This window comes from Pyrgilauda ruficollis, unplaced genomic scaffold (assembly GCF_017590135.1).
Source record: "Pyrgilauda ruficollis isolate IOZ18807 unplaced genomic scaffold, ASM1759013v1 scaffold4, whole genome shotgun sequence".
NCBI lineage: Eukaryota > Metazoa > Chordata > Aves > Passeriformes > Passeridae > Pyrgilauda > Pyrgilauda ruficollis.
Window position 1 is genome coordinate 16524679 of NW_024525489.1, and position 22501 is coordinate 16547179.

A 22501-nucleotide genomic window follows, 5' to 3' on the forward strand; every position below is an offset into this window, starting at 1 on the left:
ACAAGATGTCTCCGCCCTCCCTTGTCTGGGCTGCCACCTCCTGGCTTGTGAGAGCCATCCTGTCCCTTTCAGTCCAAATGAGCTCAATTAGTGCCAGCAAAACTAAGTCATTTTAAATGAGAGAGTCCTGGAAGGAGGAAAGAGGGACACTTTGCAGGAGGTGGAGGCTGCAGCCAGCACTCCATGGCGCAGATAGGCCGCAAGCCCCATCTGGGGATACTCCACAACAGTGAACCTTGCTCCTGAAGACCATAAAACCTTGCCACTGTCAGACTCTTTGTACAAAACCTTGCTTTTCATGAAAGTATTTAGAATTTTAGAAGATATTTTAAAGTATGTTTGGAAGTGTCCCTTTCCTGGCAGGTTTACAGCAAAACCAGGACAAGTTGCAAACACTCTGAAGTCACAGAGCAGCCAGTTGAGAGCACCCCAGGCTCAGAAACTGCTGAAAAGAAAGAAAAACCTGCTGCTGGCAGGTTTGAACAGGCTCCCTCCAATGGAGATTTTTAACAAGCACAAAACACCACAGCAATCAAAATGTAATGTGCTAACCTGAGGTAAGCCTGAGAATGAGCTTCTGAGGAAAACTTGCTGTTGATTTTCAGAGAGGCACAGCCCATTCCTTATCCCAACCTATCTCTCCTGGCATCTAGAGAGCCTGTTGGCACAGTGCTTATCCAGTCCTTAATTACAGGTCTTATCTATCAAATGAAAATTCATTAAAAATGACTAGGTGGGTTCTTGGTAGTGATTCTCTGTGGCAATGACATTGTACCTGTAAAACAGGTACACTTTAGGCTGGGTCCTGCCAGCTACGCTGCATTATGGTGAATGTGATGTCAGGTATTATTGCCTGCAGAGAAAAACTGAGGGAGTTTCCAGCAACAAGAGTGTTATTGCTAATGTCACAGATGAGTAAAACCTTAGCTACAGTGGTGCACAAAGATCTTGCTGTCTGTATGTTCAGGAAAAATGGATTCCATCTGAGACAGGTAGGGAAGGACAACAAAGATGCTAAGAGAATGGGAATGCCTGATGCAAGAGAAAACTGAAGGAGTTTATCATGACAAAATTAAAACTGAGATATTATATTGCTGCAATTTAATGCCCAGGGGCAAGTGCCATGGCAGGAGAAGATCCAGCCAAGTTGACCATCAGAAGGGGAATGCTCTGGTGCAGCCTGCCTGTAGCAGCGCTGAAAGCAAACAACTTCATCTAAGCAGCGGGCAAGAGATGATAACTTTCTCATGGTCAAGCTGCAAATTACTGATCTATAGTCTATTAACTGAAAGGAGAATGCTGTAACATTAATGCATTAATGTTGCATTAATATAGCTCCATATTTCTTAATCCATCAGGTAGAGAAGCATTGCTTTCTGCTGTACACATTTTGAAATATTTTGTTGTTAAAATAATTTAAAATATTCATTAACCAATACCAGTAGATTTAGAGAAGGTTAAAACACAATTACGTGTGAAGCCTGCACTCATAGTCCATCCATCAAAAAGAAAAATATGCATTTTCTGGGAATAGCAAAAAACGTGATATGAAAATTCCCGGTAGTGCTTTCTAAGTGTATATCCAAGCCTGTTCATGTCCCAAATGCCTTGCTAAGAAGAATGTTTGCCCAATAACTGTAACAAAAAGATGATAATTACTATACCATTCTGTGATCAAGTTTCAAATTAGAAATCAAGACTGGCACATATGTAGAGAGGACAGCATGGATCCCATCCTGATGGGATTCATCTTGTCAGGATTGATAAACAAAAACAAAACTGTCAACCCAAGAATGAAAAAACATGAGTTGGACTTGAGCCATAATAATTATTTTAGTTTTGTGATATTTTAAAATACATAACATAATTTTAAATGAATGGTTTAAATGAATGGTTATACTGTTTTTAATAAAATAAGCCATTTTCTCTGTTAATCTCCAGATTGCATAGTGGGAATTATTTAGTATTTTCTGATCTTTTTTCCTCCTGGTTTGATAGCCCAGGTGTTTCCTGAAACCAGAAAAGTCCTAAAATTTACTAAAAGCAAAAAGGAAGTGAAGAAACTGGCATTCACCTGTCATATTATGGTCCTGTGGGACTGAATTAAAGAGTGTCAGTGCTGCATTGGCTCAAGTAAACAAAATGCTCATCTGTCAGCTATTAAAAAAAAAATAGATAAATGGCTTTCTCAGAACAATTAGGTTTTCTAGGTATTAAACGTTTTACTCCTCAGTAAGGTAAGTTTGGTGAGAGATCTCTTTGATTTATAAAACACTTCCTTTGTTGCAAAATCCCATCTATAAACAAACAAATTTATTGCAACTTAAGCTGCAGTTGCTCCTATTATACTGTCAGTTCCAATTAACTTCACCATAATCTGGTACATCAGTTTATTATAACAGGCAGACACGGGTTTCTTCTCATGAGAACCAAGTAATGGATATGGGGAATGAAGACCTTTGTTTTTAATGCTGTAGTCTGTTCTAAAGCAGTGAAAACCAACAACAAGAACAAGAACAATGATGGATCCACAAACCTTGTGGATGTGTCATGGTTCAACCCCAGCTGGCAACTATCACACAGACACTGGCTCACCTCCCCCACCCCAGAGGGATGGGCAGCAGAATCAGAAAAAAAAAAAAAAAAAAAACTTCATGGTCTAAGAACTGTTTAATAATTGAAAGAAAATAAAATATAGTAACACTAGTAATAACAGTAATGAAAAGGGAGATAACACAAAGAGAGAAAGGAACAAGACTCAAAAAACCAAGCAATGCACAATACAACTACTCACTGGCTTCTGACTGATGCCCAGCCATTCTCCCCAAGCAGCCATCAACCCAATTCCAGGTAACACCCCCAGTTTATATATGGGGCATGGCATTCCTGCCATGGAATATCCCTTCTGACAGGTCAGGTCAGCTGTCCCAGCCATGTTCCCTCTCAGCTTCTTGTGCACCTCCTTACTGGCAGAGCAGGGGAAACTGAAAAGTCCTTGAGTTCGAGTAAGCACTGCATTGTAACAGCTAAACCATCAGTGTGTTACCAAGATCATTCTCATCCCAAATCCCCAACCACAGCACTGTACCTGCTACCAGAAAGAAAATTAACTCTATCTCAGCCAAAACCAGGACAGGATGTTGTCTACTCAGATTGTGGTAAAGAATTTGACATAATTTCCTGCAGCATTCTCCTGGAGAAAGCATCTGCTCTTGGCTTGGACAGGTACACTGTTTGCTGGGTAAAAAACTGGCTGGATGCCCAGGCCCAGAGTGGTGGTGGATGGAGTTGCATCCAGCTGGAAGCCGGTCAGAAGTGGTGCTCCCCAGGGTTCAGTGTTGCAGCCAGTCCTGTTTAATAACCTTGTGAGCAACCTGGACAAGAGGATCACGTGCACCCTCAGTCAGTCTGCAGCCAACACCAAGGTGGGCAGGAGCATGGATCTGCTGGAAGGCTCTGCAGAGGGATTGGGACAGGGTAGATCTATTGGGTGACACCAAATGCATGGTGTTCAATTAGGTCAAGTGCTGGGCAGCCTGAGGAGAAGGACCTGGGGATGCTGGTTGACAGTCACTGAGCATGAAACAGAGTGTGCCCAGGAGGCCAAGAAGGTCAATTGCATCCTGGCCTGTATCAGCCATAGTGTCCAGCAGGACCAGGACAGTGACTGTCACACACCCCAAGGACTGTGTCCAGCTCTGGGCCCCTCATTATGGCGGGACACTGAGGTGCTGGAGCGTGTCCAGAGAGGGGCAACAGAGCTGGTGAAGGGTCTGGAGCACAAGTTCTGTGAGGAGCTGGCTGAGGGAGCCAAGGGTGTTTATCCTGAAGAAAAGGAGGCTCAGGGTAGACCTTATCACTCTACAACTGCCTGAAAGGAGGGTGTAGTGAAATGAGGCTTGACCTCTTTCCCCAAATAACAAGAGACAGGACAAAAGGAAATGGCCTCAAGTTGCTCCAGAGCAGGTTTAGATTGGGTATGAGGAGAATTTCTTCACAGAAAGGGCTATCAATCACTGGAAGGGAGCTGTCCAGGGAAGTGGTTGAGTCACCATACCTGAAGGTGTTTAAAAGATATGTAGATGTGGCACTTAGGGACACAGTTTAGTGGTGAACTTGGCAATGCTTGGTTAAAGGTTGAACTTGAAAATCTTAGAGGTACCTAAACAATTCTATAATTCTATGATTCTATGGTTTTGGTGCTGACCTAAAAGAAGGGTTGTCATTTTTCTCACTGAGAAAATCGCTCATTATGAGACCTTTTTCAGTATCAGATTATTTGGTTCTGCACCTCTCACTGTAGTGGCAAGGTGCTGCATTCCAGCACACAGTACCCAGGCAGGCAGCATGCAAAGTTTAGTTTAATGATTTTCTCTTGTTATTTAAACAGATTAAGTAGATTCCATTTTTGCCAAATACTTTACACAAAATAAATCATTCGAGAGCCTGGACAGTTATGCTGAAAGAATTAATTACTGCCTGACAACACCTGTCAGCACTTTTCCATTGAATCAAAAAACAGATCACAAAGACAGCTATAGCTGAATAAGTTAGGCTCCTATTTACAAAGCAAAAAGTAACTGTGCTCCTTAAAAACTTCAAATATTTTGTTTGATGGCTAATGTTAAAAAGAAATAAAAGTGTTTCAAGAATAAATAAGAAGATAGTCTGAAATGCCTCACTGTGGTTTGCTAAGCATTTTTTCCCAGATGACAAAACAAGCTTTCCTTTTCTTTCCTTGCTCATGGATCTAGTTTTCACAGTGTGGGTGACACAGATGATACAACTGTGGGTCTACATTGCTCAACTCTTCCCTCTTGTCTTACCAAAAGGACATGGGGACAACAGCCAGGTATTTTGTCTCCTACAAGAACTTCACCTTACCTGTACATTCCGTCTCAACCTCCTGACACAACCCTGCATTCAAAAGAGACATGCCCTGAGGAGATAAAAATTGCTGGAAATGTGCAAACGATGACCATGCAATCACCCAGAGGGAGAAGAAACTTGCAGGCTGACATCTTTATGGGAACAAAATAATGTATCAATAAATCTCATCTTCTGCATTATTAGAGGAGATATGGTGTGATTCTTAGGGTTGATCTGATAGGAGTTGGACTTTAATGATCACTATGAATCCCATTCAATTCAGAAAATTCTGTGATTCTCTGATCCAGCAAGTAAACGAACCTGCCTTTTTGAAGAAGAAGCACTTAGATCTGGAGGTGAACAACTAACATACAAATCATGGCCAGCCACAAAAATCCTATTCTGTTCAAAACTTACGTGATGTTATGATCATTCAGGACTTGCTCAAATAAATCCCCCAGACAAACATTTCCTACAGGGGAACAGGCTCTCCTACCTGTCTAAAATCTTGAAGAAGAAGGAGAGGCTGAATTATTCCCAGAAGATGACAGTGAAAACCCAAAGATTGGAAAAACCCAGACTAGACACTGACAAAGTGCTGTCTGAGTAACTGCAGCACCCCATCGCAGCTATGCATGCTCTCAATACATGGGAAAATTGCAACCAGTGAGGTTTACAGGGATGTTTACCTACAGGCTCAAAAGATCAAATGATGAAGAACATTGAACTTGTATGTTTAAATCTGAGGGGGTTGATCCATGCAAATTTCACAATTATCTTAGGCTTTACATCCCTTCTAAACCTGTTTTTGAGCCCTTTCAAAGTACTTCTAAAATTACCACTGCCCACAGAAGTACCCAGTCCTCTTCCCAGTCTTGTTCGCTCCTGAGTCTAGTTGTTATTTCTTGGCAATGAGTCTCAAGCTCCAGCTGTATGCTACATAAAATACATTTCCTTTCATCTATTTGGGATTTCTCATATTTCATCTCCCTTGCTCCTGTGTTGCGAGAAAAGCAACAAGTCTAACTGCTCTAAATGCTTTACCATGTTGTCCAATTTTACATATTCCCTTTTGCTTATGCCATCCCAAATGAAAAAGCATCAATCTTTTAATTCTCTGTGGAAGTTTGGATTCACTGAAGGAGGCAGAAGAAGCCTCTTTCTACTCTTCATGTGCTATAAGGGGAAACTGAGGAAGCTTTGCTACCTCTGCAGTCAGAAGGGGACTGATGTATCATGCCTGGTGAGGAATATCTGAAGACATGGAGATCAAATTGCTGGATCAAGCATGTTCCAGACAAAGCCAGTTTTTTTTATGCATCAGCCTGAGGCATCCTTAGAAAATCGTTTGCTTGTAGACTTCTTAGTTGTCAGGTAGAGGAAGGCAATGAGTAAATTAGACTATCAGGTGCTCTCCTAGGTGACTCTGTGCTGTCAGTCACTAACAAAAGCAGCTCCCACCTCACATGTCAATAGATGAAACAGGAGTAATTCATTTAGTCACCTTAAGACACTTCTAAATCCAGTGCTGCCTTCTTTCCTTTCAAGTCAGAAACTTTACTCCTCTTCTAAAGCATTGCTGACGGCAAATGTTGCAGAGCTGCGCAAATCATTATTGTTCAAACACTTTTCTTTAGTTATTGTTAGGTTTCAACATTACTATTTCAAATCCATCTTAGAAACGTATTTCCTAAAAGGAATAGTGATTACAGTGGCCCAAGGAGAATACAAGCTTTGTTCTAGTGAAAGCAAAGACTCAGATTTCAAATGTCAAGATGTGTTTAATACTTTTCACAGCATTTCACAGCATAATCTTATTTGTCATAGATATGACATGATGGAAAAACTGAAGACTGCTGTGAATGGGCCATACTACATGGGATAAAACTTGCTGTAAGTGGGAATCCTCATCTGAACACTTTTGCATGAAAGTGGACCCAATGTCTCATTCATGCAATGCACATAATTTTTAGAGAGGCCCAAATTCCAAAAACTAAAATACTTGGATTCTCCACAGCTCAGGCCTACTTCATCTTTCCTCCCAGAGCCACTCTACCCATCTGAGCAACATCAGTGAGTTGGAGAGGTCTCTTATTGTTTTATAATGCAAAAAAAGCTTCATCCAAAACTAGAAACAATTCACAGACTTCTGAAGATGTAATAAGAGAGCTGGGGCAGAAACAGATAGTTTTCATATAAAGAAATGCAGGTGAGCCTAATGTGTCTAGATCTGGATCTCAACTGTTTTTATCACACTTAGTTGTCAAAAAAGACTGAGAGCAGGAGTTCTGGCAGCAAATCTCTCCCTAATAGCTGCGTATGAGTTTGTTGCTGCTCCAGCAAGGACCAGGTTGTATCAACTATAAAAAAATAGGATCTGGGATTCACTAGTCTGAGGCCATGAGGAAAAAAGACTGGGCTGACTGTGACAGACTTCAGAAAAACCACCTGCTTTGGAAACCCAAGGCAATGGCCAAGTCCTGTATGCACATTCATGGTATCCAAGACATGCAGATTGAGTAGCTTAGAAAAGGCTTAAATGATCCGAGGAAGCAGCCTGCCCTTGCATGGCTGCGAGGCCCTCTCACTGCTCAAAGCCTTGGGCAACACCAGCGTGTACTGGCATGCCAAGTTTGGTGTCCTCATGGTGCCCTGTCTGTCCCCAGGCCAGCCCCTTCTGGCACTGAGCTCTGCTGGAGCCCCCACCACACCACTGAGAGGGGACAAGGCTCAGAGGAGACCTGCCAACCACAGCCTCTAAGGATCCAGCTGGGCCTGATGCTGCCACTGGGAAGAACCATGCCTGAAGACTTGACTGACAGTCAGAAACTTCTTGGAGAGAAGAAGGAAAAGGAAGACCAACAACATTCAGTGCCACAGATTAGAGTTTATAAATAGACACTGTAAATGCTGTCACATAAACAACAAAAGTGGAAAAATATCACTTTGGTTTGGTTCAGTATTTTTTTGATCAAAACCTTGCATGCTATCAATGTTCTCTCTCAAGCACAGCATGAAGGAGAAGAATGTGACACATCAGGAAAGAAGAATTGTGGAAGAATGACTAATGTAGCCATGCCTTGTAGCTCTGTAGTGAAAAGCTGCATTGAGAAACAATATATATGCATAAAAAGTAAATAGGTGCAATATCAAGCCTTGTGGGGCTCCATACTGCATAAAATGACCAGATGTGGAAGTCAAGAAAAATATGCTCTGAAAGGTATTTCATAAAATTCAAGACAAGAGCACTGCTTCACTTCTGGCCAAAGAATGTGAAACTACTGAGCCTGCCCCTGTGGACTAGGGTCTTGTGGCTGAATTGTCTATTAAAGGATGACCTTGTGATGAAGCATGCCCTTCAGGAAACGTCTGATGATACATCTCTCTTCTGTTCAGTTTGACTGAAGTTTATAGGAATTCCAGGACCCTGGGGATCTCTATTCCTGTAGTTTAGAGAGGCTAGTGGGTTCAAAAGCTGTTTGTGGGTCATTAAGACACACACATATGTGCAGACAGCAAGTATTGCTCTTGCTTTTTGTCTCCAGGAGACTAGCTTAAACCAGACAGTCTTCTCATCTGCTCACTAAAGGAAAGCATCCAAGAGAAATGTGGACAAATATTTTGCAGGACTGCTGCCTACTTCTTTTAAATAATTGCTGCATTAAGGGAAGTTGGAACAGTCTCAGAGATCAACACATAGTTCAGATTTCATGAATAGCTGAGCTTGAAAAGCCAGGAAGGAAAACAGTCCAAAAAGGCTGTAGGTGGTCAAGCACATCTGCTAAGCCACTTGAACAGGATCAGACTGTGAAAAAACAACAGTGAAAAACAAAGTGATAGATGAGTGCTGCAATGGCAATAGGACATAGAGTCTTACCCTTCTGTACCATTTTCTAACAAAAATATCCCAGGTCCTAAAGACAGCCGTGAATCTGTCCTGGAGCCAGCACTGGAACCAAAGTGACATACAGAGATCTGGTTTTACACCATTTAACACCTTCTAAGCACATATAAAACATGTCTGTGCTTCCAATGTAAAAAAATACCAAATAGCAGATAGACTTATCTGGCAAGAGCCATTTCCAACCTGTTAAACTTCATGAAATTGTTTCAATAAACACAAAAAAAAAAAAAAAAAAAAGGAATATAAAAGGAAGCTAATACTTTAATAAACTTAACAATCTTTGGTATTCAGTCCTTTGATGACCCAAAAGGAAAATAAATGTATCAAGTTGGGCATGTGACTGATGGTAATGTTTGTCACTTTTCCTTTAGTAATCTTGTACAATTTGTTATGTTTGTGGTTTACAAGTTAGATAAAAACAGACCATCATCCTGAAACACAGGATTTATAAATCTCAAAATACATGCAAATTTGCTTCCACACTATCAGATTATTTATCTCATTAACAACTAGTCTGATTACAAAAGCTCTACGTGCTCACACTTATAAACCACATTATCAGCTTCATTTAACTTCAGTTGAATTCATGCCTTAACAAGTGCTTATCAAGATAATATGAATGACATCACATATTTGGCCATAAGGGGTTTTACAAGTCATACCTGGCTAGACAGTGTTTATTCCTCAGAGTCTTCTGTAATTACAGATATTGCTTAAGCATCAGGTGTGTGTGCTGGTGCTCTGAAATGCTCCATGTAAACACACCTTGGAAAACTGACTTACCACCTGTGGGGAAGATGATATCATACTTCCTAGGTGGTATTATCATAAACCCTCAGTTCACATTTGCTTGTAATATGAGACATGGGAAACACATGCTGCATGTAGCTAGAAGAAAAAAATTACACATCTCACTTTTTAATCGTTTCAATGTTCCACAGCATAGCCAAGTATTTTGTGGTGTTTTTTTAGTGCAATGTTCTTTACCAATGATTCTAGTCTTCATTTTCACTCACAATCTTTCCAAGCTGGTGCCCTCATTGCAGTAAGCCTCTCATGCTAGAAGACATCAGCTTAGTCACAGAAGAAAATTTTAGTGAAAATCAAGGAATCAGCCACATATACCATGGAAAACTGGTCTGCTGTCACAGAGGTTTAGCCTGAATCCTTCCAACTGCCCCGAAGAACATCCAAGTGAAAAGAAATGCTACTGCATATGCTAAGCCAGAGAGGTGTGAGGAGCACATGAAGAATCTTATTGGAATACAGAAATGCCTTGTACCAAATCCCACAACAATCCCACATTTCATGTGGTTAATAGGGAAAGTATCTGATAATTGGGTGCAGTAATTAAATGGGTCCTCCACATCTGCTATGAGCAGAGACGTTTACCAGGGACGTGGAGCTACTGCACTTGCAGCAGCTCCAGAGAGGCAATTTATCCTAGTAGGCATTGATTTCTTTAGAAAGACTCTCATTAAAGCCTTTCACATCTGCCCACTTTACAAAATTGCCCTCTTTCTACTTTCTGTCCCAAACAGCACAGCTATTTTGAATGACAAAAGATGTGCCACTGAAATACCAGAGACATTTCCTGAAGAGCTGGAATAGACATTACTGAAGGAAAGAAATTAAAGATAATTTTAATGAAAAAGGTGATCCTGCTGTATACTCTACCCAAATAAACACTGCTGTATTTTTTCAAGCATCAAAATAGACTTGCTGGGAGATGAGAATGCAAAGTCAGGAATGAAGTGTTTTCCAAGAAGATGATAAAAATAGCTTCTGTTCAAGTAGAATAGCTGCTCCTGGGGACACATAAACCCATGTGTCATTCCCATGGAAACAGGAAACATTTTTAATTATCACAACATTGTTATAACAATAAAACTAATAAAAGCAATGTAAATCAAAGGGTGCTACACATCCACATATTTAACTATTATAATATCTTCTCACTACATGTATTCAACTTTTTTCATTACCTCACAAGATCATGCTTCAGGACACATAATATTGAAAAGAAACCCCTTCCTACTTGGAAAAGAGAGGCACAAGCTAATACAAATAGCAATCCTGGAGTGATGTGTCACAAGATTATCTTAAAAAATAAAGTATTTTTGTTCTACTCACTTGCACTTTTTTTTGAGTACTCTGTCCTGCTTTAGAGAAAAAGCAGCACAGGGGAATAGCAAGGTACCTGGAAAAAAAATAAAACAAGAATCACATAACTCTGGGATCTTTAATTTATAAGGAGACTTGTGGGCTCTATCTAAAGAAAACTAAGAGGAGACTTCAAATGTATTCAAGACTGCAGACAGAAGAATTTATTCACTGCATCTTTAATGAATAAAAAGTGATGTGTCTCAACTGCAAGAAGAAAACCTGAAGCATGACATTTGGCAAAGGGCAACAAAGCCCCAGATGTACTGTCAAAGGACAGAGTGGGATCTCCAGAGGGAAGGGTTTTCAGGAGAGCTCAGACACACATCTGTTGGAAGCATTACAGGCATATTTGATCCAGGTTTGGCAGCAACAGGGTGGTCTGTGTTATCCTTGGAGGTTCTCCTCAGCCCTCCACGGCTCCAGATCTGTAATTCTTGATCTTGACAATTTCCAGCTGTATTTTTCAGCCACTTGACCTCCTAGGCTGCTTGCTCCACCTTGTGCATGGGGACACAAAGCCAAGGAACAAGGGGTCCCAATGGGGAGTTCTGTGCCTTCTGGATGCTCACACATGCATTGTTGATACTGGGAGATGTGCACCTGCAGCCAAGGTGTGTCTCCAGGTCTCAGCAGGTGAACCATGCAGGAGTATCCTCTCCCATGAGCCAGGCATGACCACATCCACAGCAGAGTTGGAGTCATTTGTCCCAGATGACAACCTGGCAGGTGTAACAGAACACGCTCTCCCTGACCACACGTGGAGTTGAATATGTTTTGCTACAATTATTTTCCTGACATGTTTGGTGTTTTAAAACTGTGTTTTCTTGACAGATTTCCCAAAGGAGTTTATAAGAGGTGCCAAGAAAATGTTTCAAGTAGGGTGAGCCAGTATCATCAGCCGGCCTCAGCACTTGACATTAAGATGGAAGTAAGTGTGGTACCTAGCTCATATTAATACAGGTCTGCCTTGTCAAAACAAGGTTTGGGAATAAGCAGAAGCAGGTGCATGTATTTATTCCTCCTGATATAGAAGATATTGGCATTTTTTCTCACATTTTCTTAGTAAGATGAAAAATCTGTCAAATGTTATCCATACGTGGAAACACTTAGCAAGTTATGCCAGAATGTAAAAAGATACTAGGTATAAAAGGTAATGCCAGACAGAAGTATGAAAAAGGAACATGAATATGTAGATAAAGTTCAGGAACAGAAGTAATTAAATTTGATTTTATTGCCAAGCAAGTAAAAAATGTCAGGGATGGCCTCTGGAAAGTCCCTAATCATGTGGTTTCATTGTTTTGCTCTCTAAAATGGAATTTTAATAATTACCCACCTCACAAGTGTGCTGTAGTGCTGTGTTTAGGAATGATTGCAAAAGTATTTGTGATTAGCTGACAAAAAATGTTGTTCCCATCATTATCGCTATGATCTGTGCACATTTATGCAAATACATCTGTGTCCCTAGGTGATTTATTTCAGATGCTGGCTGGAATTTAGATGTAATAACTCCTTACACTTAAATTGTTTTTCTATAGTTAGTACAATGAATTGACAGAGTTACTTATACTTACTACAAACTGGTTTGCTGTATAATCTGGACAGTTGCCTAACCTTAAATCAAGATCAAATAGGGAAGAACCAGTATAAATTCATCCTGTAATATGTAACAAGGATGCTGCAGAGCAAAATATATTGAGGAGGGGTACATTAAAAACACAGGAAGGAATACTTTTTTATAATGTTGGCTTAATAAACAGAATCCATGTACTTACCTGTTGAAATAATGATTTCAGCTGACCTTGATGGAAGAGGTCATTTTTGGAGGAATTATGTTCCACAGAGAACAAGTCAGGCAATGACTCAATAATACAACTCCACAAGCCAAGCTTACTTGGAATATCTAAAATACCTGGGCTATGTAAAACTGCCATGAACTTGCTCTGTCAGTTCAGATTAGTCCAGATTATTCTAAAGATGCACGGTCACCTGTGCAGAGGTAATGCCAGATTGGAGAGGATTTCTTTTCATATTGCTCTTATGGATATAACATCTCCTTGTGCAGCTGGCATAAAGAGTAAACACTGTGATAGGATGATTTTATTGTGCCAGATGATCTGATAGCACATTGAGGTGGCATTACTGTGCATCCATGGATCCTACAGCTCAGCATGCCAGGAGATGGCTGGCCAGGGAGGAGTGTGCAAGCTGTGCTACTTTGGTTTCCAACAATTAAGAGCTTGAAGCAGACCTAAATGAAGGGGTTGTAGTTATTAATGTTACCAGAAAGGAGGACTGCTCATCAATGTGAACATTAAAAATCATAGTAAAATCATCTAACAAGACGGTCAACTAATGGGATTGAAAAAGCACTCAGATATGAGTGACATTACCAGGACAAAGGAGAGTCAGCTTCAGAACCCTGCAAGAGAAAGCACAGAGCAGGCAGCTCCCTGGCTGCTTCCACCTGCAGTGTTTGGGAAAAGTGTATTAAAGTGCACTAAAGTGCACCAGGGCCACCACCATCCCTGCTCTGCAAAGATACCACGGGCCAAACAATCCTGAAATGAGACACAGTTAAACTCATTCACACCAATCAAAACAAGATAGAACCATGTATCTGACAACAACAGCAGAGAAACATTTTTCTAGCTTGGCAAAACCTCCAAAGGGGAGCCTTTTCCTCTTTGTGCCTTTTCCAGTCTGTCTTGGTACCAAGTTTTTCTTATGTTTAACTCTTGTGTGGTGATCATGTAAGTTCTGGCTGGACATTCCCTAAGAGCTAGAAAAAACAGCTTCGGCCCTTGTTACTTTTTAAGATATCCACCTAAATACTGAAGTCTTTATCAGCCTAAGCAAGGCAAAGGGTTTCCATCACTTAAACTTTGCTACAGGTTTCTCTTCAGTACACTGCTTTCATTAACTAAATTTGACAAAGTTCCCAGACGCTTATGCAGAAGCTGCCTTCTCAGGCAAGGCTGCCATTCAGGGACATGAGTATTGAAACTACTGACTATCAGATGGGCACCATGGACCAACATGATTTGTATCTGGTTTTCTGTACTGCTATTACATCATCTTGTTGGTGTCCAGACTTCTCTGCACTATACCCAATCACTTGGGATACTAAGCTTGTTTCCCATGTTTGCAGCCTGCTGAAGCCTTCCTCTCTAACTTGACTCAATGTGAAAATAATTACTTAAATCAAATGGTCTATCATTTACCCTGAGTGGAATAGCTTTAAAGAAAATGTTATGCTGCTTAAGTCAGTGGGATAATTTAGAAACTGTAGAGTTTGTCAAGATTTTTCAAAACCTGCTGCCGTGCCAAAATGTTTAATATAAGATTAGCATGATTGGTATGATCACTTTTCCACAAGAAGTATATAAACAGTGATGCTGCAACTAGTCCTTAGTCACACCTACTGAACTATTTGTACCTCCCTCCTCTCTCTCTCCTGGCCTGTGCACTCTTTTGGGAGCGACTTCCTGCTTACCTCCACAGCAGTAAGTGCCATGCAGGCAGAGCTCTGCCCACTTTGGAAACTGCAGCAGGTTGTTACTGCTACCCTATTTTACCCTTGTATTGTTTCAGACTTAGCATCCATTTTTGTGATCCCTACAGAGCTGAAGATGACAGTAACTGGTTATGTGATGTCAGGTTTCCTATCTGGGAATTTAAACTTTTCTGAAGACAGAAGACGTAACTCATGCTCCAGCAGCCACAGCTTTGCAACCTGATCAAATGCAAATGCTGAGTATTAGATAGATATCCTGAACTAATTGCAATCACTCTACTTTCATCTACTTTTTGTCTTCAGTAGGACTTCCTCTTACATGTACAAGTGAAATGTAGGCCTGCTGCTTCCTTACTTCTTCATACCTGCCTCCTCACATTTCTCTTTCAACAACATAACCCAGGATTACTTTAATGAAGGAAAAGGAAAATATTTTACCATGCTTGTCACATGCTCTTTCACAGCCTGTATGCTGGTGGGCTTTCTTGCCCAGGGGGAAGGGAAAGGTCAAGGCACAGAAACACCCAAGTCTTCTTCAGCTTTCGCTCCAGGATACAGTTTATTAGCCAAACATGAAATTCATAAAGTAACACAAAGTAAAGCTATTCCCTGATCCAAAGCCAGCTGCAGGGGCTCTCAGGCTTTCCATGCCAGAAAAAGGGCACACATCTTCATCTAAACCCCTGATGAATCAAGTGACAAGCAGGCAGCCTGTAACCCTTTCCTGACTGTTTAACCCTGTCACAACAGACTTTGCTGTTGTGAATGTTTTATTCCAGGGCTGGAGTAGGCAGTTTCACACTTTTTCAAATTTCTAAGTGCAAAAAACTTCAAGATTGGTTTGGATTTTTGTTTTGGTGGTTTTTTGAGGGTTTTTTTGAGGGGTGGGGGTGGTTTTGGTTTTTCAGGTTTTTTCGTGCATCAGTGCTTACAGCAACATTAGGTAATCTTGCTACACTTATTAATAAACAGGTTGTGGACAGCAATATGCTTTGGGGGTTGGGTTTTTTTTTTGTTTGGCTGGGTTTTTTAAATGAAAATCTTTGTTCCTCAGAAGAAGCCCGTAGATATATTTACATTTTTATAAATATACTGACCCCATAAAGACCAATTGTGTGTTTAAGAGTTCACAGCTTTTGGGAAGTTGTTGTTAGATGTGAGTTTTCTACACTCATTATAAGTATCAAGACAAATGGGGAAGAATTAAAATGCAGATATGCAAAACCTATGGTTTTTTGGATTCTTAGAACCAAAAACCAGGGTAAATTATAAACTAACACGGAAAAAGAAGTTTTTAAAATAAAACAAATTCCTCAAGAGGGCAGCTAAGGAGGGTTGCAAGCAGGAAGCAAACAAACCCCCGCCTCCCCAAAAAAACAGAGGAGAAGAGGGAAAATCAAATGGATTTATTTTGAAACGTGATTCAGATAAATGCCTTTTGCAAGTGGACCATGGTTGCCTGATGATTGTGGGCTGGTGAAGGCGGAAGGCAGAGTTGCATTGCTTGACTTAAAAACATGAGTAAAAAGTCAGTCCATCAGTCATTGTCCTACAACTGTAAACAACATTTTCCTGGATGCTGGCTGTACAAGGTCTGTCTTAAGCTAGAGAACAGTAGAACAGATACTGGGCAGATCCACACACAATGATCACTCCTAATTTTAGGGGGAATCTGAGGCAAAAAAGATTAAATGTGCTCATGTCCAGAAATGCAAACTTACGCAGAGGTCTTGTAACAATAGGTCCATCTTGTTTTCTGTTATTTTAACAAGTATTTTATGATGCTCTCATTTGTAAGAGTAGCACTTGACTTTCTGTACCTTTTCCTGCTGCTTCTGAGAGAAGTGTGAGTAGAAGATCTGTCCCTTAAATCCCAAAAAGCTTAATATAACTCATGTTGCTTTCAACTCCCTGGAGATAAGAAGTGGAGCTGAGAATGAGAATAAATGGGATCCTTTCCCTTTCCTCAACCTCCAAACAAAATGTGTAATTGATTCCTCCTGTGCAGTCCTTAACACTAGGTTAAAACACATAGCAGCAATAAAACCACTGAAGTTTAAGACCTCAAGGTTAATTTGCCTGGCAGATAAGGACACTTCCTTTCTGCTTGAAGACCTAGCTAAACTTGATGTGAAATCACTGGAAGTAAATTCTTAGCAAACATCACTAGGCTTTCCCTGCGAGTGAGCAAGAGAGTGTGCGGGCTGAGCACTGGAGCCCACATCTCCTTGCTGTAACGACGTGTCTTATGTGGCCCATGAGGGATGGATATTCTTTATATCTTGCTGAGGGAGTTTAGGTCAAATGAAACCTCTCAAAACTGTGTGGGGGCTGAGCCCCATTCAACAAAATGTGGATCCCCTCTCTATCCAGACCCCCACACCTCAGTCAAGGTGTGCATCCCCACACACTCTGCCCTGACTCTGCTGCCATGAATTATCTCGTTTGTAGCTTCCTACTCCATTTCCAATCTTCTGCCTGCCATGCAAGAGTATGTACAAACAGGCAGGTGTAAATATTCTACCTGCCTTTTTTGCCTAATTTTCATAAAGTGTTCATGATCAGTTGCAGGTGCAGCTGGAAACCAACTGCAGCCTGGAAAATGTGATCATACATTCCTTGCCTGAAGAAAGGGCAAGACTTGGTCTCCACACAAAATTGCAATAGAGGCCTTTACATAAATGGTGGATTAATTAGGAACCAAATCAGGTTCTGTCACTTTAAAACTTTCCTCCACCCTCCATCACCTCCATCCATCAGTTGCCTGCAGCATGTATATTGAGGAATCGCGTGCAAACCTTACCATAACCCAAGGCTTAACATAAACTATGCTCTTTCAGGTCATTGGCAAATAACAGGTATATCCGGTTGTGCCTTTGTACTTGCCTGCACGCAAATTAAAAGCGCATGTAAAGTTACAATAATCAAAGTCAGTCAGGGGGAAGGGGAGGAGAGCAGGGGGATAATAACCGGGGGATCAGGTTATTTATCTTCACAGGAAAGCCACTGAGAGAAGCCTCCTTGCATGCCGTTTACACCTCAAAAGAAAGATAGGGGCAAATCTGGCTCTTGGCCAAAGCCATCCCCTACAGCGCCCTAAGCTGTGCCTAATCCTGTCTCTTCCCTGCAGCTGGTACAGATGCTGTTACCTCCGCTGCTGCTACTTCTTCCCCATGGTGCTGCACAGCATTTTAAGCTTCCTCCTTGGCTGCAGAGTGAGTGTTTCTGTGGGAGACAACAACAGCCAGGATGGACTTTAGGTTCTCCTCACTGGAAGAATTTTCTTCTCATGGTCTCAGCTACTGCTACTGTCACCACCTCCAGTGCATTGCTGCTTCTGCAGCTGCTTCAACCCTTATTCCCTGACAGAGCCAGACTCTTCCTGCAGGGTGACTCTGTACCTGCCCAGCCACCCCAGGGCAGGCACAGGCTCCCACACTGTTCTCCCTTCTAGAGGAAGCCATCAGCCACCCTGAGCCTGGGTGTGGGTTGCTTGGGAAAGGGAAGAATTTATGGCAATTTTTTCCCGTCTTTCTCCTTTGGTGTGCCATGAGATTAACAGACATTAGCAAATCCCTCTTCCCGGAGTACCGTGACAAGATGAAACCTGCCCTGACTGGCACCTGCAGTCATGGTCTTTGATCTGCCACTGCTGAAGGTTAGAAGACATGAATGGCTCAGAAACAGACATTTGGAAAATGCTAGGAGCATGTTAAGTGTCAAAACCGCATTTTCTCCCTGAAAAATTTACTGAGGGACAGAGGAAATTTTTTTAATATTCTTCTTATAATTGTTACTTGCCTTACAGAAGAAGTCAATCATCTTGATCAAGATTGTAGCCCTTACATAGAATAGTTTAAAATTCTCCTAAACTCAATTTTCCATCACTGACCACAGATACCACAAAGGGAGTTTCCCTTATTCCATTGGTTTGAATATACATTCTCCAAATCTTTGTTCAAATTAAAAAATGTGGAAACAAATAACTCTCATTTCCCTTACCCTGGGGAAGAGCATAAATAATTCTATAGGCTACGGTATTACCTGCATACATCCCAGTCCCAAGTATTTGAGTAATTTCATTTACCACTGAAATGCAGTTACCGCTGGAGGCAAATGCACCAAACCCTTTCACAACAGAGCAGAGGAAGCCAAGAATGCCCTGCTACAGAGGGATGTGCAAACATCAGCTGAATTTAATCAGCCAAATCACAGAAGGTCCTGGTTCAGATTCGTGCATTGTCACCTGACGGGATACTTCAATGAAGTCAGTGTAGCATAACCACAGTTTCTGGTGGATCAGCTATCACTCTGCAGCTTTTTCACAAATACCATTCAACACTTTATTGACCTACAGTAGTGGAAGGGAGAAGGGGGGGAGCATGTTTCCTGACTCATTTGAGCAGGGCTATCTAACAGGTGACATTTACAAGCAACTCCTTGACTGACGTGAAATTTATTAGGTCCGTAACATGAACCTCCTTTGGGAAATCCCAGCTAAAGGCCTGTCTCTTCATGATTAAAAGCTAGGGAAAGTCCTCATGATGGAGAAATTATTGCGTTCCTCTTCGGTTCAGCTGCCATCTCAATAATCAATTTGTGCCCAGTGCCACCTCCTCTCTCAGAGCACCTGAAAACCTGAAAGCAGCAGTACTAAGGATAACAATGTTTTTAAATGCTGAAAACTTCCCATTATAAAATTTCCATTTTCTAGACAAGAAATTACTCCAGGTGCTATGGAATCCATGCCTAATAGAACAAGAAATTTCAACATATCCATGTGAATATGCAGGTAAGCAGAGCAGGCTTTCCAGAAGTTATGATAGAAGCCCAAAGAAGAATTCTGAAATTTAACTTGGATTGCTCTAGAGGGGACCAGATTCAAATTTTGTTGTCTGTTTTATTATTTTGACCACTTGTTCTGCTGTCAAGTGCCAAAAATGGCACACACTAAACACAAACTGAAGAACCCAAATTACCAATATTTGTATCATGGGAAATGATGATAGTTGTGTCATAAGAAATTATTGGTTGGGAAGTGGTGAGATGAACATTTATAGGCTGAGATAATCAATGGCTAGGACACTTGGGGAACAATATGGGAAAACCCATATTCTCATCGAGGAACTGCAAGTTTCTTCATTCATCTGCAAGTGCTTCACTGTCTTACCCCTCTGTGCTGAAGGGTCAACCCCCTGCAAGTGCCTACTTGCACAGAGTTCCCTTAGCTGTAAACTCTGGGTTTTACTTTAATATTACCTTACTTTACTTTACTTATAATATTACCTTACTTTAATAAACTGGTCTGAAATTTTCTATGCCCCCAAAATACATATTTTACAGGGTAGCCTTTAGAAAAGGTCTGTCCTAAACCAGTTGAATGTATTCATGAGAACGAGGAAAGTAAGTGTTCATATGAAAACATGAAGCGGCATTTTCTTTGAAAAATTTTGTCTAATGCTCTAATGCAGGGACTGGACATTTGTCTGGATAATGTCTTTTCTCCCATATTTGTGCCTTGTGCTCATCCCTTGATAATTCATTCAAATTTGAACAAACATCCAAACTCTAAAAAACTGTGCTTTTCACATCCATAGTAAAGACTTTTTAGAACTTCACAGGCAAACCTTCAAAACCTTCACTCCTACAGAATATGCTTCTGCCTGTGAGGGAATTAGACTTCGCATTTAGCTGTAGCCCAGGACTGTTTTGAACAAGCATCTGCCAATACTCTGAGCATACATGTGCACTGGCACTTTCTAAAATGAAAAATACTGAAATCTTGGAGTTAACAAAGCAATTGCACTATAAAATTTGTATCACTACTACTAATGCAACACCCAACAAATCCTGGAAAACAAAGGAGAAATATATCACTGCTTGTTAACATAACTGCTTGTATAACTGCTTTGTCCTAAGTAATAATTTTAAAGCTTTGAAGTGACCTAGCACATCATAAAGGTCATAAGATTTAGATACTTCAATGAAAAGGTGGATATTGGCAACACAGCTCTTGGTTCTGCAAACCTCAAAACCAGTGTGAGGATGCAGAGGTGCCAGATGTCCCTGGGAGCACCCCTGCTGCTGAAGCAGGAGAGTGAGCAGGCACAGCAGTTTGCCCACACATCACATTTGAGGGCAGATGCAATAATGCACACCTTGAGCAGTGTCTAATCTTTCCTAAATGTCATTTAATCCATCTACTTCAGATTACTTCCTTCAGAGCACTTTAAAAGAATTTGTATAGTGACAGTAAAAAGACACACAAAAAATACCATGGATGAGGGCCCAACAGTGTGTAAATTAGATTTTGCTCTTTCTGCCTTGTAGCAGAAGCCAGTTTAAAAAGACTTCTCAAAAGATATCCACAAAGGTATCTCTGTGTTTTCCTCTCAAGATTAAGACTAAACGGTATGGTTTCATCTAATACTGTCAAGAAAAGGCAGCAAACTTTGGAAAGAAATACTGTAGGAATCAGGAAAAATTAGAAGTTTCAGAATCAAGTTTTATGCTTGAATTAAGTATAACGCCATATCCTCATTTCTGTAATCATACCTGTGTATTGCCTGTGTGGAAACAGACCACAATGTATGCCTTTAATTTCTAAGTAACATGAAAAATGCAAACAGATGGAGAGGCTACAATTCAGTCTACCACTGAACTGAGCCCCAGAAAATGCTGGGAGGCTCCTTGCCTTCCCACAGCAGCTGTGGGAATTTGGCTCAGAATTAGAAGCCAAATTTAGAGTTTTCAATAGCAAGGCAGAATTGAAAACGTGAGCTGGGAAGTCAGTGGGAATGCAGGGAAAAGTGAAAGTCCAAAGAAAGCTGCAAGTTAATGAAGGTTAAGAATGTGATATGCAACCACAAATACATAGGCTTTAAAAAGCATACCACAAATGCTTTATTTTAGGGCACAATGAGTGGCCTAAATAAATAATCCTGAATTATGGAGCTGTAGCTGGCTCCTATGTATGCCTGGTGCTCTGGGTAGCACTGAGGATGTGGCTCCTTCTATTTTGCTTACATCTCAAGCTTGGCACGACGAGAAATCTGACAATCTGAGCCAAACCAAGAGCCTGCATCAGAAATTATCTCACTACCATCCACACTTGTGGTGCTGCTGTCTCAGGCTGGCTTGAACACTGAGCACCCAGTACACTGTGGTGACCACGGAGCCAGCAGCCATGAGGCTGTGGCTGGACTGAACACAGATCTTTTGCTCCAGACCTGAAACTACTCAAATCATAATGGTAACCCTGCATCACATGGGATCACCACATAAACATAGTCTGAGTGAGCTGTTGCAAACACAGAGGTGTACAGGTTCTTATTCTGATTGTAGTCTGGCTGTTGCAGTGGTGATTTGAGACTAGAGTTGAACACTAGAGGTATGTAAGTACATCTGTACAATTTTAAGCAGCCTGAAACAATAGGATATTGCACTTAGTTATGTTTCCAAGAGATTTGTGTTTTACAGTTATGCTACTTGTTTATTCATCTTATATTGCACATACTTATATAGTATTGTGCAACACTCAGAATCAGACAATCAGAAACAACATTGCCAAGGATTGTTTAACAAAAAATTGCTTGGATCACCCTACAAATGGTAAACAATTTGTACAAGCTCTATGCTGAAGCAATCCCAGGATAAAACATTGCTCAACTAATCCACCTTGGGATTTTGTAAAATTTAGAGAGAGGAGGAAAAGACCCATAGTCCCAGGCATGGGAAAGAGAGAAATCTAGTGTGGGAGGGCTCTCCATGGAAAGATGCAAAAGGAAGAAGTAAGAAAAGAAAACAGAGCAAGGTCAAGTCCATGAGAAATTCCAGCTGATGCTTATGAGGATTTATGAGCAGCTTACCAGTATTCATAAGCAAAGACAAGGGCTGCCATGGTTAGAAGTAAAACTAAGAATTGAGTCTTCAATACCTGGTTTAGGTAAGTAATTCTTAACACTTGTAAAAATCTCTTAGGGGTTAAGGAGTTTTCTTGGAAGAGGGAGAACATGGCAGACATAAAATTTTGCTCTCAAAGGGCACAT

General features: G+C 40.9%; 1 protein-coding gene across 1 annotated transcript in view; it reads right to left on the minus strand.

Annotated features, from left to right (window-relative positions):
* Positions 1 to 10917: 10917 nt before the first annotated feature.
* The window catches only part of RMDN2 (regulator of microtubule dynamics 2), an 88230-nt gene continuing 76646 nt past the window's right edge, over positions 10918 to 22501 (minus strand). Inside the window, exon 11 of the mRNA XM_041476947.1 lies at positions 10918 to 10973. Within this exon, the coding sequence (XP_041332881.1) occupies positions 10938 to 10973 (36 nt within the window). The 3' untranslated portion in view covers positions 10918 to 10937. The remainder of the gene's footprint in view (positions 10974 to 22501) is intronic.